Consider the following 20,513-nt stretch of genomic DNA (forward strand, 5'->3'; position numbering starts at 1 on the left):
CATTATGTTTCATAGTTGTTCTGTGCCTTCGAGTTTTCAAACCTTTCCACAGACCCCACAGTCCTGTTGTAACCCGTCAAGTTTACTTCCGGAACCCTTAAAACACTAAAATCAGATTCCTTACCTGTTTCAGGATTCTGCTTTTCCCCACCCCATCCTCTCCTTACTGCCCACGTGAGTTCTTGAAAGCCCTCACTCTGGAATGACGCACTTTTACAGTTCTGATTGTCCGGCTAACTGCTCTCAACACATTTGGGTAGACTAAGGTTGGAGGGTGCTTTCTCCCCACGTATCTCTCCCCTGACCTGTTTGCTGCACGTGCAACTTCACAAAATAGGAGGGAGGTGGGGGGGGGGGGTTCCATTGTTTTTCAAGGAAATTCAGGTAAAAGGAGGGGTGGGGGAAATGGTATTTTTTACTTTCCTCACAATCCAGACTTTGGAAAGAAAAAGGATTTCCTTTGGGTTGCTGCCATAACTCTGATCTTTTATGCTGATAAAATATTTCCTCCTAAAAAAAAAAAAGTTATGGGAAAATCATACCACTTCAGCTGGGAAGCTACAGCGACTCTAACTTTCGCGTTAAGAAGAGAAAGAAAGAAAACACGAGAGGTTGACTTCTGTTTCACAGTTTTCTTCCTGACAGTTCCGTCTGGCCGCCGGGAGCGAGCCGGGTCTGCGGCGCGGAGAACTACAGGATCCAGAGGGCTTTGGAAACGCCACCAGCTCCAAGCTTGTTGGCTGCTACGGTTTCCCTAAGGAGTGACGCTGCGAAAACAAACCCTGATTGGCCAGGCCCGGACTGAATTCTCCATTTATGGACAGATTGCCCTGCCCGAGCCGAGAGTCGGCCGGAGGAGTACGGAGTTAGTGGCCGAAGAAAGTGGAGCGCGGCAGGGCAGCCAGGCAGACGCGCGGAGAGCATCGGACGCAGCCAGGCTGACGGCGAGCGCCCGGCCCGAGGGGACCCCTGCCCTGGGCAGCATGCGCCCCTCCTGCTGAGTAGCCTCCCTGTCGCCCTCACCTAGCGCCGCGGACCCCGCCTGGATGGAGTCCCCCTAGGGTTCCATCGGCTCCTGTGAGTGCTTGGGTGACGAGAGCCCGGTTTTGGCGAAGGGAACCAACTTTTGAAGTTTGCCCAGGAAACTTCATTCCAAGAGTCCCAGCTCCCCCGCAGCCCGACCAGCAGAGGCGCGACCGCGGTGCGAGTCACCATGGTGAGTTGGCCGCGCAGCGTCCCAGGGCGCCTGACCCCGGGCTGGGGCAGGAAGCCTCCGCGCTGGGCACCCACCTTGGGCGCGCTGCCCAGGCCAGGGGTGGAGAAGGTGGACGCCGGAGTGGGCACGTCGTGATCTCTGATTTCCTACTGCTTTCCTGCGCCCGGGGACGGGGGAGAGGGAGCGAGAGGCCAAGGAAAACTTTCTTTCCAGTCGCTTTCGGCGTCGCGAAACTTTTTGTGGCCGGGTAGCGATGGCTGCCAGCTGTCGGAAGCCAGGGTGTGGGGAGATGGGTGTGCAGGGTCACGGCGCTTGGAGGGGGGGTCCCTTTCCTCCTGCTGGGGAGATGGGGCAGTCGCCGGTGCCCCTCTGGTCCCACCGGCCGGGGCGCGGATCGCCGGCACGTTGGCGCGGGAGCCGGCCGGCTGCGCCCCCTCGCTCTCCGCGCGCCCCTCCCACCCGCGGGCACCGGCGCGGGCCGCCTCGCTCTCCCCCTCCGCCCGGCCGCCGGCCTCGGCACGCTGGTAGGGCCGGCGCGGGCTGCACAAAGGCCGCCGGGGGCCCCAGGTAGGGCGAGCACCTGGCGGAGGGCAGGCGCCCGAGAGCGAAAGGGACCGGGTGCAGCTCCGAGCTACGCTGGCCTGGACTCGGCGAGGAGCCGCCGGGGGGTCTTTGCTCTCCAGAGGCGAACTAAGCACCCCCGCCCCCACTCCCACCCCTTCCCCGGTGCGAGGTGACCGGCCCTTTTCGGGTGTCTGGTGAACGGCTTGCACGGGAGGAAGTCGAGTTTTTTGTTCCTTTTCCGTTGGCACTTGGGGAATACCTGGAAGTGGCCGGCTTTTTCTCTAACTTATTATGACTTTTCCTCCTTTGCCCCAAGTCCCCGCCCCAGCCACCCCGCCCCCACAGCCTTAGCCGCACCCCCGGGGCTTCGGCGTGCTTTACTTTCCCAGGCACAAAAGCCAGGGCTCGATTTTGAAGGGGTTGGCGGTCCATCGGAAGAAAGGCGACCAAGTTCTACTGCAAGGCTTCCTCGTTTCCACACTGGAATACGCCTGCGTAGGTGGACGGACTGGTCCTCTTCTGGTTGGGTTGGTTTTTAATGACTGAAAGTGCAGCCAAGTCAGAATGATAACCAGGACAGCGCTCATTTAACTATCTACCCCGCGTGACCAGCCTGAGGGGCGTGTAGCTCAGGCCCTTCGGAACCGGCGTCCAAAACCGAAAAGGAGCCCCTGGCCCAGTGCTGGGCTTGTTCAAAAGTATAATTAAAAACCAACAACATATTTAAAAGGACAGCCTTGACCAAAGATTTTTTTTTCTTCACATAGTCCAAAATGATACCACCTTTGCCCCCTACCTAAGAAGACACTTGATCTGCAAATAAATTTCCTCGCTCAGTCTTAGGGTTTAAGAAGCACGTCTACCCCACCTTGTTTTGGGGACACCTATGAAGAACCATTTACTTAAGCTGAGTGTTGTCTGGGTGGAGCTACTTAACTGGGCCACCGCCTAATTGGCCACTTAAACTTAAGCAGGATGATAGCCCTAGTACTTTAGAATTGCTATAATTATTTTCCATGGCTCAATATTTGTAAAAAAAAGAAAGAAAGAAAGAAATCAATGTGTTTTTTGTAAAGAGCTTAAAGAATCTTACTGAATTCAAATGCTTGAGTGAGTGGTACCCTGAGAAAATGAACTTTCCCTTAGTGAACTTATTTTTCATGCTGGGCAGGCTGAAAACTAGTCTAGCCTCCTCTTTTTGGTGACTTCATGAACGCGGTGCTCAGTTCGGCCCCATTGCTGATGAAGGAGGTGATGGGGCATGTGGATACAGAGGAGGATGTTGAGCAAGAGCGTGGTTTCCAGAATCGTGTAGAGTGTCTATGGGAGGACAGGTGGGACTTACCTGTGGATGGCTTCCCTGCCAGCAGCACAGATGGCCATGTTGTGGGCCGCCTGGAGACTATCTATGCATCAGATACGGTTGCCGAGGCCACGATTCCCTGACAGAAAAGTTGAAACAGCTGGCTGTCCTGAAATAGGAGATTTGCCGTGGCTTCATCTACTGGATCTAGAGTAATCTGGCAAAAATTCAACAAATCATTTCTTTGCTGGCTTGAAACATTGCATTTGTTCACTAGGTGGGTGAGGTTGCCTTAGAACAGAGATCAGCCTCTCAAATAGGAAGAAATCTCCGTTATGACGTTTTAATGTTTATATAAGACCCTTCGAGCCAAATGAGGCTTCACATCTTTCTGGGTCTGCCCAGCTGCATCCCCCAGCTGCTTAGAACAGGAAGAGCCGGGGCATTGCCTTCCGAGGGTGTGGCTGAGGGTTAGCGTGGAGAATATAATTCATCAGCCTCTTGGCTGGGCTGTAAGGAGGGCACCTGTGCTGTGGGGTGTGTGTGTGTGTGTGTGTGTGTGTGTGTGTGTGTGTGTGTCCATGGCCTTTTAGGAAGTCTGGCAGGTCTCCATTAGGAAGGCTGTCCACCAAGACTCACGCAGTTGTGACTCATGAGGAAGACTGCCATTTTCTGACGTATGAACACAATATATAGTTTATATTTACCTGATATCTTCCTTCTGAAAACTCACTTTGGGACACTTTTCTCCATCTTTGGAAAACCGAGAATACTACTCCTAGGCAACAGAAATTTTTAGCAGACTTGAAGAACTGAGGGGAAAAAATCTGATGTCTTTATAATTTAGTGTACCTTAGTTAGGAGGGTATGACAATCTCTTTTGACTTTACTTAAAGTCAGGTTTAAAATTTTAAATTTAGCCCGGCTGGTGTTGCTCAGTGGTTGAGCATCACCTATGAACCAGGAGGTCACGGTTCAATTTACATCCCCAGTGTAGGGCATGCAGGAGGCAGCCAATCAGTGATTTCTCTCATTACTGATGTTTCTATCCCTTTCTCCCTCTCCCTTTCTCTCCCTGAAATCAATTTAAAAAAAAAACATTAAATTTTTAAATTTAACTTACGGTTTCCTTCCTAGAATCTTGCTTTATCATCATCCACAAAGGAAGCTCTGCTTTTGTGGCCATGACCAGTATGGCCTGCTGAGCTGAGGACTGGAGCCCGTGTCTATAACTCTGCTGTATACTTTGGACCTAGAAATGATGATTCATAGGTCTTCTGTGACTTAGGTAGACTGAAATATTTGAGTAATCGGTATTGGCCATCTCCTCAGAATATGTTCAAGATATGTTTCCTTGTCCTTACTTGCATGTTACTTGTGAGTAAACTGCAGATGTTACACACAGGAATAGACCTGTGAAAGTAGAAATCTGATGGATAGCTGACTACAAGGTAGGTAAGTTCCTTTGGGCCTTGAAGGCATGACATGTATTTAGAAAGTCTGGAATCCATTTCAAATACGTGTTTTTGGGAATGTAACCTAGTCCATCCCCACTGATTAGTTTATCAGATTGCTAAGTAGTTTCCTGGCCAAAACAACACAATATGACAAAACAAAACCAGACAGAAATGGGATAAAGTGCCTGGCTGGTGTTGCTAAGTGGTTAGAGCATGAGCCTGTGCACCTCAGGGTCCTGGGTTCAATTCCCACCGTACCAGGTTTGATTCCCTGCCCCATTTGGGGCACGTGTGGGAGACAACCATTCGATGTATCTCTCAGATTGATGTCTCTCTCTCTTCCTTCCTCTTACTTTTCCTCCCTTTCACTCTAAAAATCAATTGAAAAAATATCCTCTGGTGAGGATTAACAACAACAATAACAAAACAAAAACACCAAAAAATGGGATAAAGTGCAGAAAAGATTTGATGGAGGCAAGGAGGGAGAGGGAGGGAAAAGTGGAGGAAGCAGACATTTGCAGAAGCTGAAAGCCACCGTTTTGCCCAGGATTTCAGCTGTCAGTGGTTGCAAACTCAGCTGTCTATAGAGGCCAGGATAGTTTCTGATGGAGTGAGGTTGGCCTCCTGGGAGAGTAAATACAGAACATATACCCATCTAAAGAGACACCATTACTTGATCCTAGGCCATAGTTACATCAACCATATTACCAAATCATCTTTTTTTTTAGAGAAGCTGGAAATCCAGATTTTAATGCCAGAAGGCGCATTTTTTAAGTGTTCCGATCATCACTGAGAGGCCAGACAAACACCTGCAGGCCAGCTCTTTGCAGCCATTCGGAAAATCTCAAAGTGGTGGCCTGTGAACCACAGCGCTTCCTTCCTGTCACTCACCAGCGGGAACGTCTAAACTTTAGCCACATACTCAGAAATGGTGTTAGATTTTTATTGATAAAGTCACACCTTCCCACTGAGTTTCCATTGAAAACAAGCTAGTGTCTGGGCCTATGGAATCTCTTAGCTATGAAACGGGAAATCAGCATCCAGCTGCTATTCAGAGCCATCTAAACACCAGTGAGATAGTTCTGTGAGTGGTGGCTATAAATTGAACTTCTCTTTCTTAACCCATCAATTCCCTCCTCAGTGACAATACCAGTCTACCCCCCAATATTGTATGATGCACCTCTTTTATTAGTCCTTTCCCAGTTGATTCTCATGAATTCAAGGTCTGTTTCAGGGGTCTGTTCTTGGGAATAGATAATGAGCATTTTGGTAAATATGACTTTTTGCTCCTTAGTGTTAATGTATGAACTCATGTGAGGCTAAATGAAAGAGAACATGGAGTGCTTTTCATTTCCTGAGGGGGGTTGAGTCTTATTAGTTAGTAGGAACTTATGAAGGCTCTTTTCATCAGCTTCAAAAAGCAGAAATATTTTGAAACCTCTATACAAGTGCAAGGTATTATGAACTTCATAATGGGATATATAGGATTACATGCAGTTGTGATTTTCCAAGTTTGAGCCATCTACTATTTTGTTTTTACAAAGATGCATGTTTTTATTAATATGTGGTTAAAATGAGTTTCTCCTTGGTGAGTTTTTAATTTTTTTTTTAACCTTGCTGAGACTTGATATTTACAGAGCAAATTAGGGGTAAAAGGTTAAATGCCAACGGTATTAAAAATAAACATCTTGGCCTTATAAGCACATTCTGTAATAATGGTAAACAAATTATGTTTTGAGTTTCAACTTCAGAATTTATTTTGGCAGAGACAAAAGGTTTTGGGGCATCCTAGCAAAGTTTTTTGTTGTTGTTGTTGCTTTTTTTTTTTTTACTTATCTTTAGGACAGCTACACTTGAGGAGAGAAGCAGAACTCTAAGAATCTCCCCTAAATAGTGACATTGGCGTTGGCTAACCGGGGAACTTACACTGTACATCCATCAGCCCTCCTTCTGAGTTGCCAACCTGGGAACAATGTCATTAACATTGTTCAAAGCACTTTAGAATAGCCTTTTTTTTTTTTTGCTTCCTTTGTGACCTAAAACGTTTGTATCCACCCTGATCATCATCATACTCACCAGAATTAGCTCCAGGTTCTTCTGAGCTGTTTCCAGAAGTTACATTCTGCCTCAACGGAAGAAAAATGGGCCCTACTGAAGATGTGCAATATCGTGTAGAACAGGCTGTGGAGGCCAAAGAGGAGGTGGCTCTTTCCAGGATCAAGTACAAGAACTGCTCTGAAGGGACCACACTCTCTTGTGTGTTCTGAGTTCTGATGTGCTTGTTAAAAATTCATTCACAGGACTTTATGATCATATGCTACATTGTAGAAAGTGAAACACACACTCCATTGTAGAAAGCCCAGAAGCAAGCTTAAGAATTCTGTCCTAAATCTTTTGCTTGACTTCACGGAGATCTAGAAGAGTTAGATGACTTCTCAAGTCTCAGAGCTAGGTTTTGGCTGAGCTGGTGCCAGAATCCAGTTTTTCTGATGGCAATCGAAAAAGGCTTTGCCCCCAAACCATGATGGTGGGTTATAGTCTATTTCCGTAGAGTCTAAACATGACCAGGTAATTTTCTTTCTGGGATTTTATTTATTTATTTATTTATTTATTTATTTATTTATTTATTTATTTAAAAATACATTTCATTGATTTTTCACAGAGAGGAAGGGAGAGGGATAGAGAGTCAGAAACATCGATGAGAGAGAAACATCGATCAGTTGCCTCCTGCACCCCCCCCACCCACCACTGGGGATGTGCTTGCAACCAAGGTACATGCCCTTGACCGGAATCGAACCTGGGACCCTTCAGTCCACAGGCCGACGCTCCATCCACTAAGCCAAACCAGTCAGGGCCTTTCTGGGATTTTAAAAATGCCGGCTTGGAGATGGAAGATTGCTACCTATTTTTGATTCATTACTATATTAACATTAAAAGATTATAAGAAGTAAATCAGAATAATTCACCCATAACAACACTACCCTACTGGTATTATCTTCATGTCTTTGGGTTTCCTTCTAGTCTATCCAAAACACATCATTTTATGTACTTATAATTATGGGACAAATAAACAATTTGTGCTCTGTATTTCCCCATTTATTTTTTAAATCCTTTTCCTTGGTAAGCATATTTTTATCATTTTGGTGGGGGTATAATAATCCCATGTTGCCCGATTACCCAATCTGAGTCATAACTGTACAGAGACCTCTCCTGTTGGGACAGTATCATTGTGTGATGCTGTGTGTTGGGAAGAGTGCCTCCTGCTCCCACTAGAACTGCTCTGGTCTGTAATTTACTGCTCCTATCAGTCCTCAGACCTGGAGCCCTTCTTTGATGTAGAGTCTGGAGCAAGACAGGCAGGCTTGGGGTGCACTACACACTCCCAAGTCCTGGCCCAGAGGTGGGAACTGTTGGTATTGCCCTTAGATTATGGTGTTGGCATGCAAATGTGACACCAGTGGGTGCGCAAGCCTCTGGCTCCAGCTTGGCAAATATGAGTGGTCTTGTCAGAGAACGCAAGTAGTTGGCGGTGGAGAGCTTTGATCCCTAAAGTGGAGAAGACAGAGCAGCTGCACAGGAGGTTAGCATACATGCTTGACATGTACTGGTAAGCATTCTTACCAAATATGATGGCACCACTGGGAATCCAAGATGACTTCAGTACTGCCTCTGCTTATGACGCGCTCATAGTCTAGTGGGGAAATGATAACAGAAGGTTTTCATAGAAGTGATTTCATTTCATTCTTACACCAATGATGGTTTTTGTTGCCATTTTATAGGTTAAAAAAACAAAAACCAAGTGTGGCCAGGTAAAGAGAATTGCTCTGGGCCATACAAATTGTATATCATAAACCAAGCCTGCTGACTTTATGCTCTTTCAAAAGCAATTAGTTATTTCTAAAGTTGAAATTTCTGAATCCAAGTATCTGTATAACACTTCATCATTTCATATACTCCCACGGGAAGGCAAGCTTGATTTAAAAAATCATCTATTTTAGCTCATTTTACTTACTAATACCAGGGTGGAATAATTTAGACCTAAGAACATAGTCTATTATGACTAGTAATGGTCCAGATTTTAATTTCTTTGTTTTGGACCTTCGAATATCAGTTTTGGGACTAGATGACATCACACTGGAAACAAGCATGAAAGCAGAAGTCATGCTAGAAAGATTTTTTTTATCTCAATTAGATTTAAAAGATAGAAAATAAGGGAAATGAAATAACCACAAGAAATTCAGTTCTTTAGTCCATATACACATGACAGAAAACAAATAGGATGTCATATCATTAGTATCTTAGTAATTTAATTGGTGTGACCAGCATTTGATGTTGACAGCAACTTAGCATAGTATTACCTGGTAACAGTGATGGGTAGAACCAAAATTTAACATGGGTCATCATGTTTTGGACAGTATCATTGCCTGACTCTAAGGAATTTTCAACAACAACAAAAAATACAAGTTTGTTTTTTGTGTCCCCAAGGAGATGCAGACCTCTGTAATGGGAAATTTTGGATTTGAATGTAATAATACCATTGATTGAGCTGTCCTAGGGTGTAAGTAAAGATAGCTTCCTCCAAGACTTGGGAATGTGCTAATGCAGAAATATCTCTACAAAGTGATACAATCAGATTGTCAGAGTCCTGAGGTCTTCTGAAGACGTGCTGGGAGCTATTGACCTGACCTGTTCCTTGACAACGTTTGCAATCGCAAAAACAAACAACAAGGAACAATCTAAATGTCCACCAGTAGAGAAATGCATAAAGAGATTTATTGATAATAGAGTATCGATCTCACAAAAGGAGTGGTTGGTGAGAAGCAAGTTATAGAAAGATACATATAATATAAAACCATTTGAGAAAAATCTTAGGGGAGGGGGTCTGGAAACTGGGTGAAAAAGGTGAAGGGGTTAAGAAGTACAGATTAGTAGTTACAAAAAAAGTCACGGGGATGTAAAGTGCAGCCTAGTGAATATAGTTAATAATACTGTAATGACTATGCTGTACCTGAAGCTAATACAAAATAATATTGAATGTAAACTGTAACTGAAAAAAATTGTAAATAAAAGACTAAAAACAACTTAAAAACACAAAAGAAGACTGTATATATTGTTTGGGGATATATATGTATATACATATATATTTGTGTATATATTCTTTTCAAAATATAAATCAGTGGACTAGAAAGATGCCCAGTTCAAGCTGCTGAAGGGGGCAGGCGGAAAGCAAGAGGCCAGTCGGTGGACTAACTTTAATGTTATCAGTAATGTTTTAATTGCTTTATATATAAAAATCCCAAAGCACCGGTGATAAAACAGTATCATTAATTCTGGGCAGTGTGAACATAGACATGTACGATATTCTCCATAGTTTTAACATCTTTTTCCAATTAAGAACAAATACACATACACATACAATTCTTCATATAATTTTAGGAGGTTCATAAACTTCCAAAGCCCATGCAAAATTCTTCCACAAGTAGCAGATATTGTCTTGAGATGAATATAAGGGAATATGTTTAATTTTGGATCTATGTCACATTGTATTGGGAGTTGAGAATAATCATACCAATAGTTAAGTTCCATTGAGTGTTACATAAAGTGTTGTTAGTGATTACTCCCCAGGAGGTTCAGTACATCTTAGCATCTTTTAGTCATCTTTTCTTACCCTGTTGTGTCTGTTAGCTTTCGGTATAACAATGCAAACTGGGCGACGTAACTAATACATATTTATTATTTCTTATGATTTTGTGCATCAACTGGACAGTTCTGGGCTGGCCTGACTCATCAGATCCCTATGGTCACTGGTGACTTGGCTGGGAATGGAGGATCTAGGATGACTTCACTCATGTCTGATAGTTGGTGCAATTTCAGTTGGCACAGTAGAGATGACTTGGCCATGTATCTCCTGTTACAATAGGCTAGTCCTGGTTTGTTTACTTAGCAGTGGTCACAGGGTTCCCAAGCATAGCAAAAGAGAAAGCAAATGCCAGTGCACACGCATCTTTTAAACCTCTGCTTGCTATTGTCCCATTGGCCATAGCAAATCACACAGGAGAGGACTACCTGGGGCTCAGATACAGGTCTCTACCCACAGCTGTCTCTTTCAGTTTGCCTTAATTGGGTGAATCCATCGAGGCAGGAATAGACAGATTCAGTGTCAGCACCAGTTTTTCCGGGCTGACCCTCTGAACCCCTGTGTATAACGGAAGCCCCCATGGACCCTGATATGTCCACTGCTGTTTTCCCAAAGAATGAGAAATTGGAACTGCAGGTTTTTTTTAAATTACAAAATGGAGACTCAATATGATTTTTATTTTATTTTTTTAAGTTTATTTTTTATTGTTGACTCATTATGATTTTTAAATTGCTATTTTTGTTAGGAAAACGGTAAAAGCAGAAGCAAACAAAAAGAAGAAAATTCATTTCTATCTGTTAATGAGAGCTTTGTGAAAATAACAAACATTTTATAATTAAGTTCAAACTGGGAGAGCAGTGAATCATGCCCAACAAGACTGGACTAGATGGCCTGTTGGACATAAGGGTGGAATAATACTGTTGGAACAGGTGGGGACAATACTGCTTGTTGCCCAATTCTGCCTTTTCAGCCAACACTGAGCTGTTTATGTGGAGAAAGACATTCTTCTCACACAAAAATACTTTTTTTTGTCTTGATTGAAAGTCATCTCTTTTGGACTGTAAGATGGTTGGTTCTTAAAATAACACTGTGTCAATTCCATATTCTGTGCTATCTGTGGGCTTCTCAACAAAATGTAAATTGAATAGGATTAATTTAGTTTTGTGTTCAGGTCTCAAAAAATCCATTAACTATGGATATTTCAGTTTGACTTTCTCCTCACTTTCTAAATGAAAAAAAAAAAAAAAAAAAAAAAGACTAACGTTCGACAAATAGGAAGAAAACTCATCCCCCAACTTTGATAATTGAAAACTCATGGCCAATCTTATTTTCTCCATTTTGTTATGTGGTGCATCACATTGATTGATTTGTGGATGTTGAGCCATCCTTGCATACCTGGAATAAATCCCACTTGATGATGGTTTATGATCCTTTTAATGTCTTATTGAATTCAGTTTGCTAGTGTTTTGTTGAGAATTTTTGCATCTATGTTTATCAGGAATGTTGGCCTGTGATTTTCTTATAGTGTCCTTGTCTGGTTTTGGTGTCAGGGTAATGCTGGCCTTGTAAAATGAGTTTGGAAGTGCTCCCTCCTCTTCTGTTTTTTGGAAGGGTCTGAGAAAGATTGGCATTACTTCTTTAAATATTTGGTAGAAAATTCACCATTGGAGCCATCTGTTTCTGGACTTTATTGGGAGGTTTTTGACTAGTGACTTAATCTCCTTACTAGTAATCAGTCTGTTCATATTTTCTATTTCTTTATGATCCAGTCTTGGTAGGTTGCATATTTTTAGAAATTTATCCATTTCTTCTGGGTTGTCTAATTTGTTGGCATATAATCGTTCCAATCTTGTTTTCTCTCTTCTCACCTTCCCTTGGTTTATTTCGAAGCAAATTCTAGATATCATATCATTTCATCCTATGTCTGTATTACATTGGCTTTTAAATAAAGCAAAACTCAGCTCTTGGCTGTAACTACTCTTTGGGCAGGAAAAAGGGGTGTGTCTTGGTGAATCAAAGCAAGTAGCTTCCCTTTGACTTTTAACAGTAAAGGCTTTGTTTTACAGAATAATGTAGATATCTTTAGTCACTGGGTGGACTTCTTAAAGCTTGGTCTATTCTCATCCACAGGAGTCTCTGGCATTGATATCTTAACATCTGTTGTCTTGGTGTGTGGGACAGGGATGGCTCCCGCCCCTACAGTCCCAGCTCTACTCAGGCACTGCCTTTAGGAATGATAGATAGAACCAGTTCGTGGTTATTGATCTCTTCATTTCTTCTCATGCCTACCTGTATTATGGTGATAACTATACAAATAATACTTACAGTGGGGCCTTGACTTAGGAGTTTAATTCGTTCCTAGACTGAGCTCGTTAAGGAGCTCGTTAACTCAAATTAGTCTATCAACTCAATGCAAAAAATCAGCCGAGAGACAGCTGGTATCTCAAAAAACTTGTTAGTCAGGACACTCGTAAGTCAAGGCCCCACTGTATTTCTTTCAGCAATCAGATACCTTGAACACAGAATGTCAAGATGAGGAATACTCCAGAGATTACTCGGGCGTTTCTATGAAATTGTAAACTGAAGTTTGTGTCTGTTTCATGTGTGCATTTTTTCCTGGGAAGAAGATTCAGATATCTCCAGTGTGGTCCATGGCCTCCCCAAATGACTCTCAAAGGTCCAGAGAATCCAGCCTAACTAAGCTCACCTGGAACATTAATAGAAGAGGTGACCCTAGAATACACGTCTCTTGACCCACAGTCCAGGGATCTTGGTCCTTAATCTGCTTTTGCTGGAAATATTTGAAAATCAAACACAATAAGGCATTAGAGAAAAGGGAGGTTGAAAGCAGTAAGTTAAAATCATTTTTTGTAAGATTCCCAGAGACACTGAACCAATGTAAGTTACCATGAGGTAATGATAGGCATTATTTGTTGACAACTAACTTGATTTTTCAGAATAATAATAGTAAAGCATAAAAACAGAGTCACAGCATTGGTCTTAGATTTATTACATTTTTATATTCTCTTCTGATGACAAAGAGGAATACATCTAATACAGACTTCAAATATAAATCAAGGGCATAAGGTTTTAACTTTTTAAATAATTGAAATCTCATTTCCCTGGTGAGGACTTATTGTTATTTAAGTGTAAAATTAGTATTTACTAATTGAAGACACAATAAAACATTGCTGGGTGCTGGAGCAGATTTCTATGCTCTGTTTATATTACCCAGGACTAGGGCTTGGCATGTAGAATAAAATATGGAACTGGGATAGTTTCTTCTTCATTTTATATCCCACCCTCTAGCTCTTTCTCTTCCCAATTACACCCTCCATCTATCTAGCATTCTGTTCTTTCCCACAGGACTCATGTCCTTCTAGAACAGTGGTTCTCAACCTTGGCTGCACATTAGAATCACCTGGGAATCTTTTTAAAATCCTGATTTCTGGGCCTGATCAGGAGTTTAAAAAGATTCCCAGGTGATTCTAATGTGCAGCCAAGGTTGAGAACCACTGTTCTAGAAGCAGGATGGGTAAGTGGGAGGATGGGAGAACGCAGAAAAAATAGTTTGCACCTGTTCAGTATTGAGGCTTTAGAATTAAGGCAGCCAAGAGAAGGCGAGTCCTCTTCTCCGCAGAACCCTGCATAGCACCTCTCCTGTGAGTTTGGGGTGGCAGTGTGCCACATGTTATCTGTTCTACAGAGTCAATAAAGCACTGTTTGTTTCTAGAGGCTATGAATCAAAGTCTTCAGTTTTTGCACCAGTTGTATTTCAGTGTCAGTTGGCAAAGTTGTGCTTTATATACTCTAGATATAAAATGTAGTGAATTGTAAGATTCAGCACCGGCTCATTCCTGTGCATTCCATCTCTGCAATGTGACTTCAATCTACCCTTTTGCTTTTCTCTCACCTAGATCGTCTGGCCAAGTTCAACTATTTGTTGTGTCCCTTACAGGCTTGGGTGTTCTCACCTTTAGCTAATGCCTGGCTGCCCTCAATTCCCTCCTCCCCCTTATTCCAACGCTCTGATTGCCCTTTTAGGCCAGACCCAGTTGCACCTGCTTGAGTCTCATAGTTGAGAGTTATTCTGAAATCCCCTGGCTCTTCATGTGGGAAGATTTTAGGATTGTTTATGCCCATTTCATCTTCCCTTTGGATCAGTTACTTTTCAGGTAGAGTCCTTTCTTGTTCATTTTACATCCCACCTGCCTGTACTGTGACTTGCCATACTAAGTATACAGAACTATTTTTTAAGCATCCGGGAGGGGGAAATGCTTGCATTTCCTTCTGCTGTGTGTGTACCTTCTTTAAAACCGCCCCCAGGTCTCTATCTTGAGGGACAAAAGTAGAGTGCGGAACTGCCGACACAGGGAAGCACTCTGTCACCTGTGGCAAAGAAGCTCTCTGAAAACCCACTCCAGGAACCTGCTGTGCTTGCTTACTCCGCTCAAGGAGTGAAACAGGCAAGGAGTGGATCAGTCAAAGCGCCCTGTGATTCAAATGTCACTGGAGCCTTTGATTTTAGTGGGAATGATGTAGTCCTCTGATGTGGCTGTCACTCCTCACTTCAGTCAGCCTGCCCTTTGGAGAGATGGAATGGTGAGGACAGAGGGATAAAGATACTTGAAAGGGCACCTGAAAGCCAAGCTGCTCTTTCACGTAAGGCAGGAGAGTCCATCCGTCTGCCCATCATCGTGCCTTTTTCACTCATCGGTCAGCCATACTGTTGAAACCAGCACCCCAACTCTCTTAGAATCTGTAAAGAAAGATAATTCTCCCAAGTATGGATATTTTCACAAGTATGGGTATTTAAGAAATAGGCAGTGATAATAGATGGAAGAAGGAATCGAGAGAAATGGGATTATTTTTTTTTTTAAGCAGACCATCGGGTTTTGCTTTTTTTTAAATTGTAGGTGGTTTTGGATGACAGGTTGAATTCAGATCTTTAAAATTCACAGGAAATCCAAATGCTGGTAAATTCAAACCGTCCTGGGAAATATTTGTACTGGAACCCATCAACTAACCAAATGGGCAAATGTGCACTTTTGGAGCTTTTTGGAGAGTTTTCCAAGCTCAGCTCCAGGTGGATGTGTTACCAGGAAGATGACGAGACCTCGGTTCTTGTCTTCTTCAAAGAAAGATTTCAATCAAGAGACGAAGTGTAGAAAAGCAAGCAAAAATGTATTGACTGCGTCAAAAATATACTTAGGAGAGTGAAACAAGGAAGGAGATAGAAGAAGCAACAGAGAGCCCAGGCTGCACTGTCTTAGCTCACTGGGAAGTCAGAGAAAGGGGCTCTTGGAGACAGATTCAGGGGGTTTGCCTGGGATGAGCGGCCGCTGCCCATTGCTCCCCTGGTTGCAAGTCTCATGGGTCCATTGGATGTTAGGGGCTACGTGCCTGTGGGAGAAGGGGCAGGGGAGGGGGATAGCGTGAGCATGTTCCCTAGAAGGAAAGAGAGCTGAGACCTTCATTTGCAGGGGTTTTAAAGGCTGAGCATTTAGGGGAGGTCTTGGGGGCAGATCATCAGCTTTATGCTGATGTATCATAATGAGATTTATTCTCTTAATTTGTCTGTCCTTGGGTGTGGTTGGCAAATGGCACTTAATTGGATTTCTATTTGTCTCCCTGAGTAGGGTGGTTTGTTTACGCTCTGGTTGGGGAGGAGAAGTGCAAACCATTTACTTTTAAGTTCCTTGGTTTGGGGAAGATGGATTTACTGGGTGGCTGCAAACTGCTGTTTAACTATCTTAGTTTCCCTATTCTGCTTGTCCTGGTATTTCCCTAGCTGCTTACTATTCTGTAACAGATGGGCGAGGATTCTGGGTTCTCCAAAGTGTAAAACAAATGGCCTCCAATGTGAGGGAAGGGGAGAAGTCCAGGTAACCCGTGGGGTCAGAAAGGTATGCATCAGTTAGAGCATTTCAGTGAGGAATTTTGAGTGGCTTGCAGACCAGGAATGGAGAAGCTGGAACAGGCAAGGTAAGTTGGGTCTTTTTGCCAATGGGAGGTTTTTGAGTGATGTTAATTCATTAAATATGTGCTTATTATTCTGTCCTAGTAGGCTGTAAACTCTTTAAGGGGACACTGTTATTCTCGTTTTTTGTGTGTGTGTTTCCATCACCTAGTGCAGTGTCTGCCATGTGGGATTTCATTGAATTGAACCAAACTTCCCCTGGGAGGTCTGAAAACCTCCCAATGCAACTGGGTTGTAGCAATGCAGCCTCCAGTGAATGAGTGATTGATGAGAGCGGGCGGATTAAAGCAGGCAGTTAACTAATTGTAAACTGGAAATGTTTTTCAAAGATAAAAATAGCCCTCTCACATAAAACCAGGAGAGCTTCCTTTTGAGTTTTCTTTTAATAGAACCGGATAATAGCAAGCTCAGCTCAGCTCCTGCAAAGGCAGACACTGCCGAGGGAAGCTGGGGGGCTGCGATGGCTTCTGCAGCCGACTCTCGCTCCCTTTATCCCAGCCCTCCTGCCATGGAGACCTGGGGAGGCCAAGCGACTGGCTGAGACCACACAACGCGTCCCAGTTTGTCCCCTCAAGGGGTGGTGCAGCACTCCAGGCAAAATGGAAACAAAATTCCCCGGACCCTTTCCAATGCACGTTCCCAACACCAAATGGAACCCTTCCAAATCAGGTGTGAACTTTAGGGGTATTATTATTATTATTCATTGTGGACCCCCATAGATAAGAAAACAGAAAGGTCGATGAGGTTTTCCTTTTCCAGCAATGTGGACCTTCAGAATGTAACATTTCCTGACAAACTTTATATCTGCTCTATTTTGAAGAGGAGAATTACCGCCTGGTTTTTCCTTCAGCAGTCTCACCACTCACCTGCCCAAGTGAGGTCTGGTTTTGCTCTCCAAAGGCCAGATTATTTCCAAGGAGACTTGCTAATAGCTTAATTGTTTTGTTGATTCTGCCCCCTCACCAGTTCCAGTAGCTTCATTTGCATTGAGAGAGAGCAGAACTTATTTCCACTGTCAGGACATTTCTTTTGGTTTTGAATGGCTCTTAATGCGTGCTCTTAATGCTTTTTTTTGAAAGTGTGGTTAGCCCTTAGTGAGCAGTGTGGCTTTCTCTAAACAGGAGTTTTTCTGGGCTTGGGATGGAGAAAGTGAAAGGGAGAGGATTTTTAAAAAAGATTATATACACTCTATTACAATAAACTGTCGATTATTTTGGAGCCTGGTATTTCTGCAATTACATTCACTTGGCTCACATACTTTAGTTTTCGGGGTGAAAAGATTAATGCATGCAAGAGAATGTTGATAGGTAGTCTGACAGAAACTATGCATTTACAGAGCTGTGGTTTGCTTTAGAAAATGTAGAAATGTAGGTTTGTTTTTTCACCTATGACAAAGAATCCAAGTGTAAGAGTATTCTGGTTCGTGTAGTAAATGCATTTTTATAAGTTCAGTCAGTGACACATTTTTAGATCAAATAGCTTATAATGCACTAGGACAGTAATTCTCGATGGGGGTGGGGTAGATCTGACTTTTGGGAAGGGGAAATGTGAAGGTTGGAGAAGCTTGAATACACTGGTGTTTGTTAAATCTAGATACACTGCCCTCCTTTTCCTGCCAACTGGAGTTTGGGAAGTATACAGCTGGGAAATCATGTAGTAGATCTTAATGTTATAAATCACTCAGAGAAAGACAGGGTGATGCTATTTTTTATCATGTTTGTAATTAAGCAGGACTACATGATGGTAAAGCGTTTTCAATGGCTTCTCCACTTTCTTTTCTTTTAAAAATACGTTTTTATTGATTTGAGAGAGAAAGAGAAACATCCACTTGTTGCCTCCCATACATGACCTGACCCACTACCTGGGCATGTGCCTTGACTGGGAAGCTGGTGACCTTTCGGTGCATGGGATGATGTTCAACCAACTGAGCCAACTGAGCTACACCCGCCAGGCAGCCTCTCCACTTCCTACGGGTGTTCTGTGCTTTGCATTCTCCATAATTTCCTCTGGAGACCTTAGCCTGTGGTAGAGGGAGGTATGTTTCTGTGAATTTAACAGTTTTCCACACTGTTGAAGAGAAGAGAATCTGCTATTGGAATTAACCAGTGACCAAGCACCCACTCTGCATTATCCAGCATTTGTACTTTCTTAGTGGTCGGTATCATTTTCCTTGGTTTGCAGATGAAGAAACAATACATGAGTTAGGTGACCTACTCAAAGTCATCCATCTGAAAAGTGGCAGCGGAGGGATTTAAGTTCAGTGTCACCTGAACCTAAGGTCTGCTTTGGAGAGAAGCTGTCTGTTCCCAGGCACATCCATATTCAAGTGTGGGTCCGTGGACTAGCAGCATGGACATCACCTGGGATGTTATTACAGCTACAGAACTCAGGCTCCACCCCAGACCTACTGATTCTGAATCTGCATTTGAACAAGATCCCCAGGTGATTGATTGCAAAGCACTAGTGCACAGAAACGCTGTGGTCCAAGCAAGGTGACACGGCTCTAAACATGTCCCCAGAGTCTGATGGTTGTCCTCCCGGATGTCATCTTCCAAGGACAGGGATGCAACTAAGCATTCTGTGCTTTGAGGGATGCAACCAATCAACCATCTCCAATGATGCTGCCCAAACAAAATCGAAGTCCAGGAGTGGGATTGAGAGAAAGTTTTTTCCCAGGCAATTCTGGGGTCAGCTGTCCTTAGAGGCGTGGGATAGGTGGCTGTCTGCAGTGTGCTTGGAAAGCTCTGACCCAGAATGTCTCCTCCATGACTGCCTTGATGCCAAGCTTCTACTGTTACTGATCCCGCTGAGCGACTGCATTGTTCTTCATAAAAGGCTGCTTGCTTCTCAGTTAATAACACCTCACTGTGAACTCCTCTGTTGAGTCTTCTTCAAGTAGCCAAGAGCAGATTTTGTCAGGGTGGAGAAGGAAGAAAGTGGTCCAGACAGGAGAATATCAATAGCCCGGAAATACAGAAGGGCATTGAAAAGAGTCCAACCTCCAGAACATTCCAGTCCCAGGACTGGAGAAAGTGCATTGCCTTCTACTCCTAACTCATTTTCCTTCTAGAATTCCCCCAGCCATTTAGGCTGTGGGCTTCAGGGTCCTGTCTGTCATTCTCCTTCCTCCAGACTCCTGTTGGCTCCCAAGCCCCATGAGTATGTCCTCACAGTGTCTCCCTTCCCTTTCACAGCTGTTACCCTAGTTTGGATCTGCATTGTTTTTCACTGGGACCATCACAAGAGTTCTTAAGTGATTTTCACTCTCTTCCCCTGTAATTCACAGAAACAGCGTTGCCTGAATCATCTTCCCCATAATACAGCTTTGTACCTGTCATTATCACTCAAAAACTCAGCTTTTCCTAAGAACAGACTAAAACCCAAAATGCGTTACTGTCTCAATTAACCCTGTTCCAGCTGCCTCTGTCCAGTAGTCCTTCTGAAATAAGTGGACTCCATGAGGGCAGCCTGAATGCCTTGTCCTCACTGTCAGATCCTGGCATAGTGCCCACACACAATAGGTTCTCAGTACATATTGAATGAATGAATGAATGAATGAGCTGATTCTCATGTGGATGTTTTACATTCTGGCTGGAATACACCCCTTGGTCAGGCCATTTTCCATGACTGGACTTCCCTTCCTTTTTTTGCCACTTATCAGGATCCTCTGAGGTCCAAAAAAAGGCTCATTTCCTGGAAACTTTTGATTTAGCTCACTGAGATCAGTCCTTTAAATCCGCAGCCCTTGTCCTAGAGTTATTTATTTGGTAATTAATTATATGTGATCTTGCATTGTTATCTGATTGTGTATGAGTCATATTGCCCAGAGAGAATGTAAGCCCCTTGAGGTCCGAATGATTTACATTTCTTTATACTCTGCAGAATTTGCCATCTTTCCCTTTGGCCTTTCCACATTCCTGTAGACCCTCCTCATTCCTGCTCATTCAGCAACTCTTCCATAAACTTGTGTGGTTGCTATGGACCAGGTTCCTCCTCCCCCCAGGTATGTGTATGGTCCCTGGGGGCAGGGACTGTATCCGCTGGTTTCTTTTTGGGTCATCTATGGTTTGTTGAATGATGGATGCTACAAACTTTGTCCTTTTGAATTTTATCTCCCTTCTTCTCCTTCTGTTTAATCCCTTTGTCGATTTCTACAAGTACTATCATAGTGAATAGAAGTTAATGCCTGTAACTCAGTGTGTCCTGCAGCAAGGGTGTGAAGGTGAGTCAGGAGCCACCGCAGACGCACTAGTGGATCCCTCCCACCCTGTGGGGAGCTGGAGCGGGCCTAGTGATCAGGACAGGCTTTCCCCTCTCATGTTTCCTGGATCTGAGTAGAACAAATTACTGAACTC

General features: G+C 43.6%; 1 protein-coding gene across 1 annotated transcript in view; it reads left to right on the plus strand.

Moving 5' to 3' along the window:
• The first annotated feature begins 841 nt into the window (after positions 1 to 841).
• The window catches only part of MYO1E (myosin IE), a 189,582-nt gene continuing 169,910 nt past the window's right edge, over positions 842 to 20,513 (plus strand). Inside the window, exon 1 of the mRNA XM_081084100.1 lies at positions 842 to 1,216. Coding sequence (XP_080940226.1) covers positions 1,214 to 1,216 — 3 coding nt within the window. The 5' untranslated portion in view covers positions 842 to 1,213. The remainder of the gene's footprint in view (positions 1,217 to 20,513) is intronic.

This window comes from Myotis nattereri (genome assembly GCF_964212035.1).
Source record: "Myotis nattereri genome assembly, chromosome: 1".
Taxonomy (NCBI): Eukaryota; Metazoa; Chordata; class Mammalia; order Chiroptera; family Vespertilionidae; genus Myotis; species Myotis nattereri.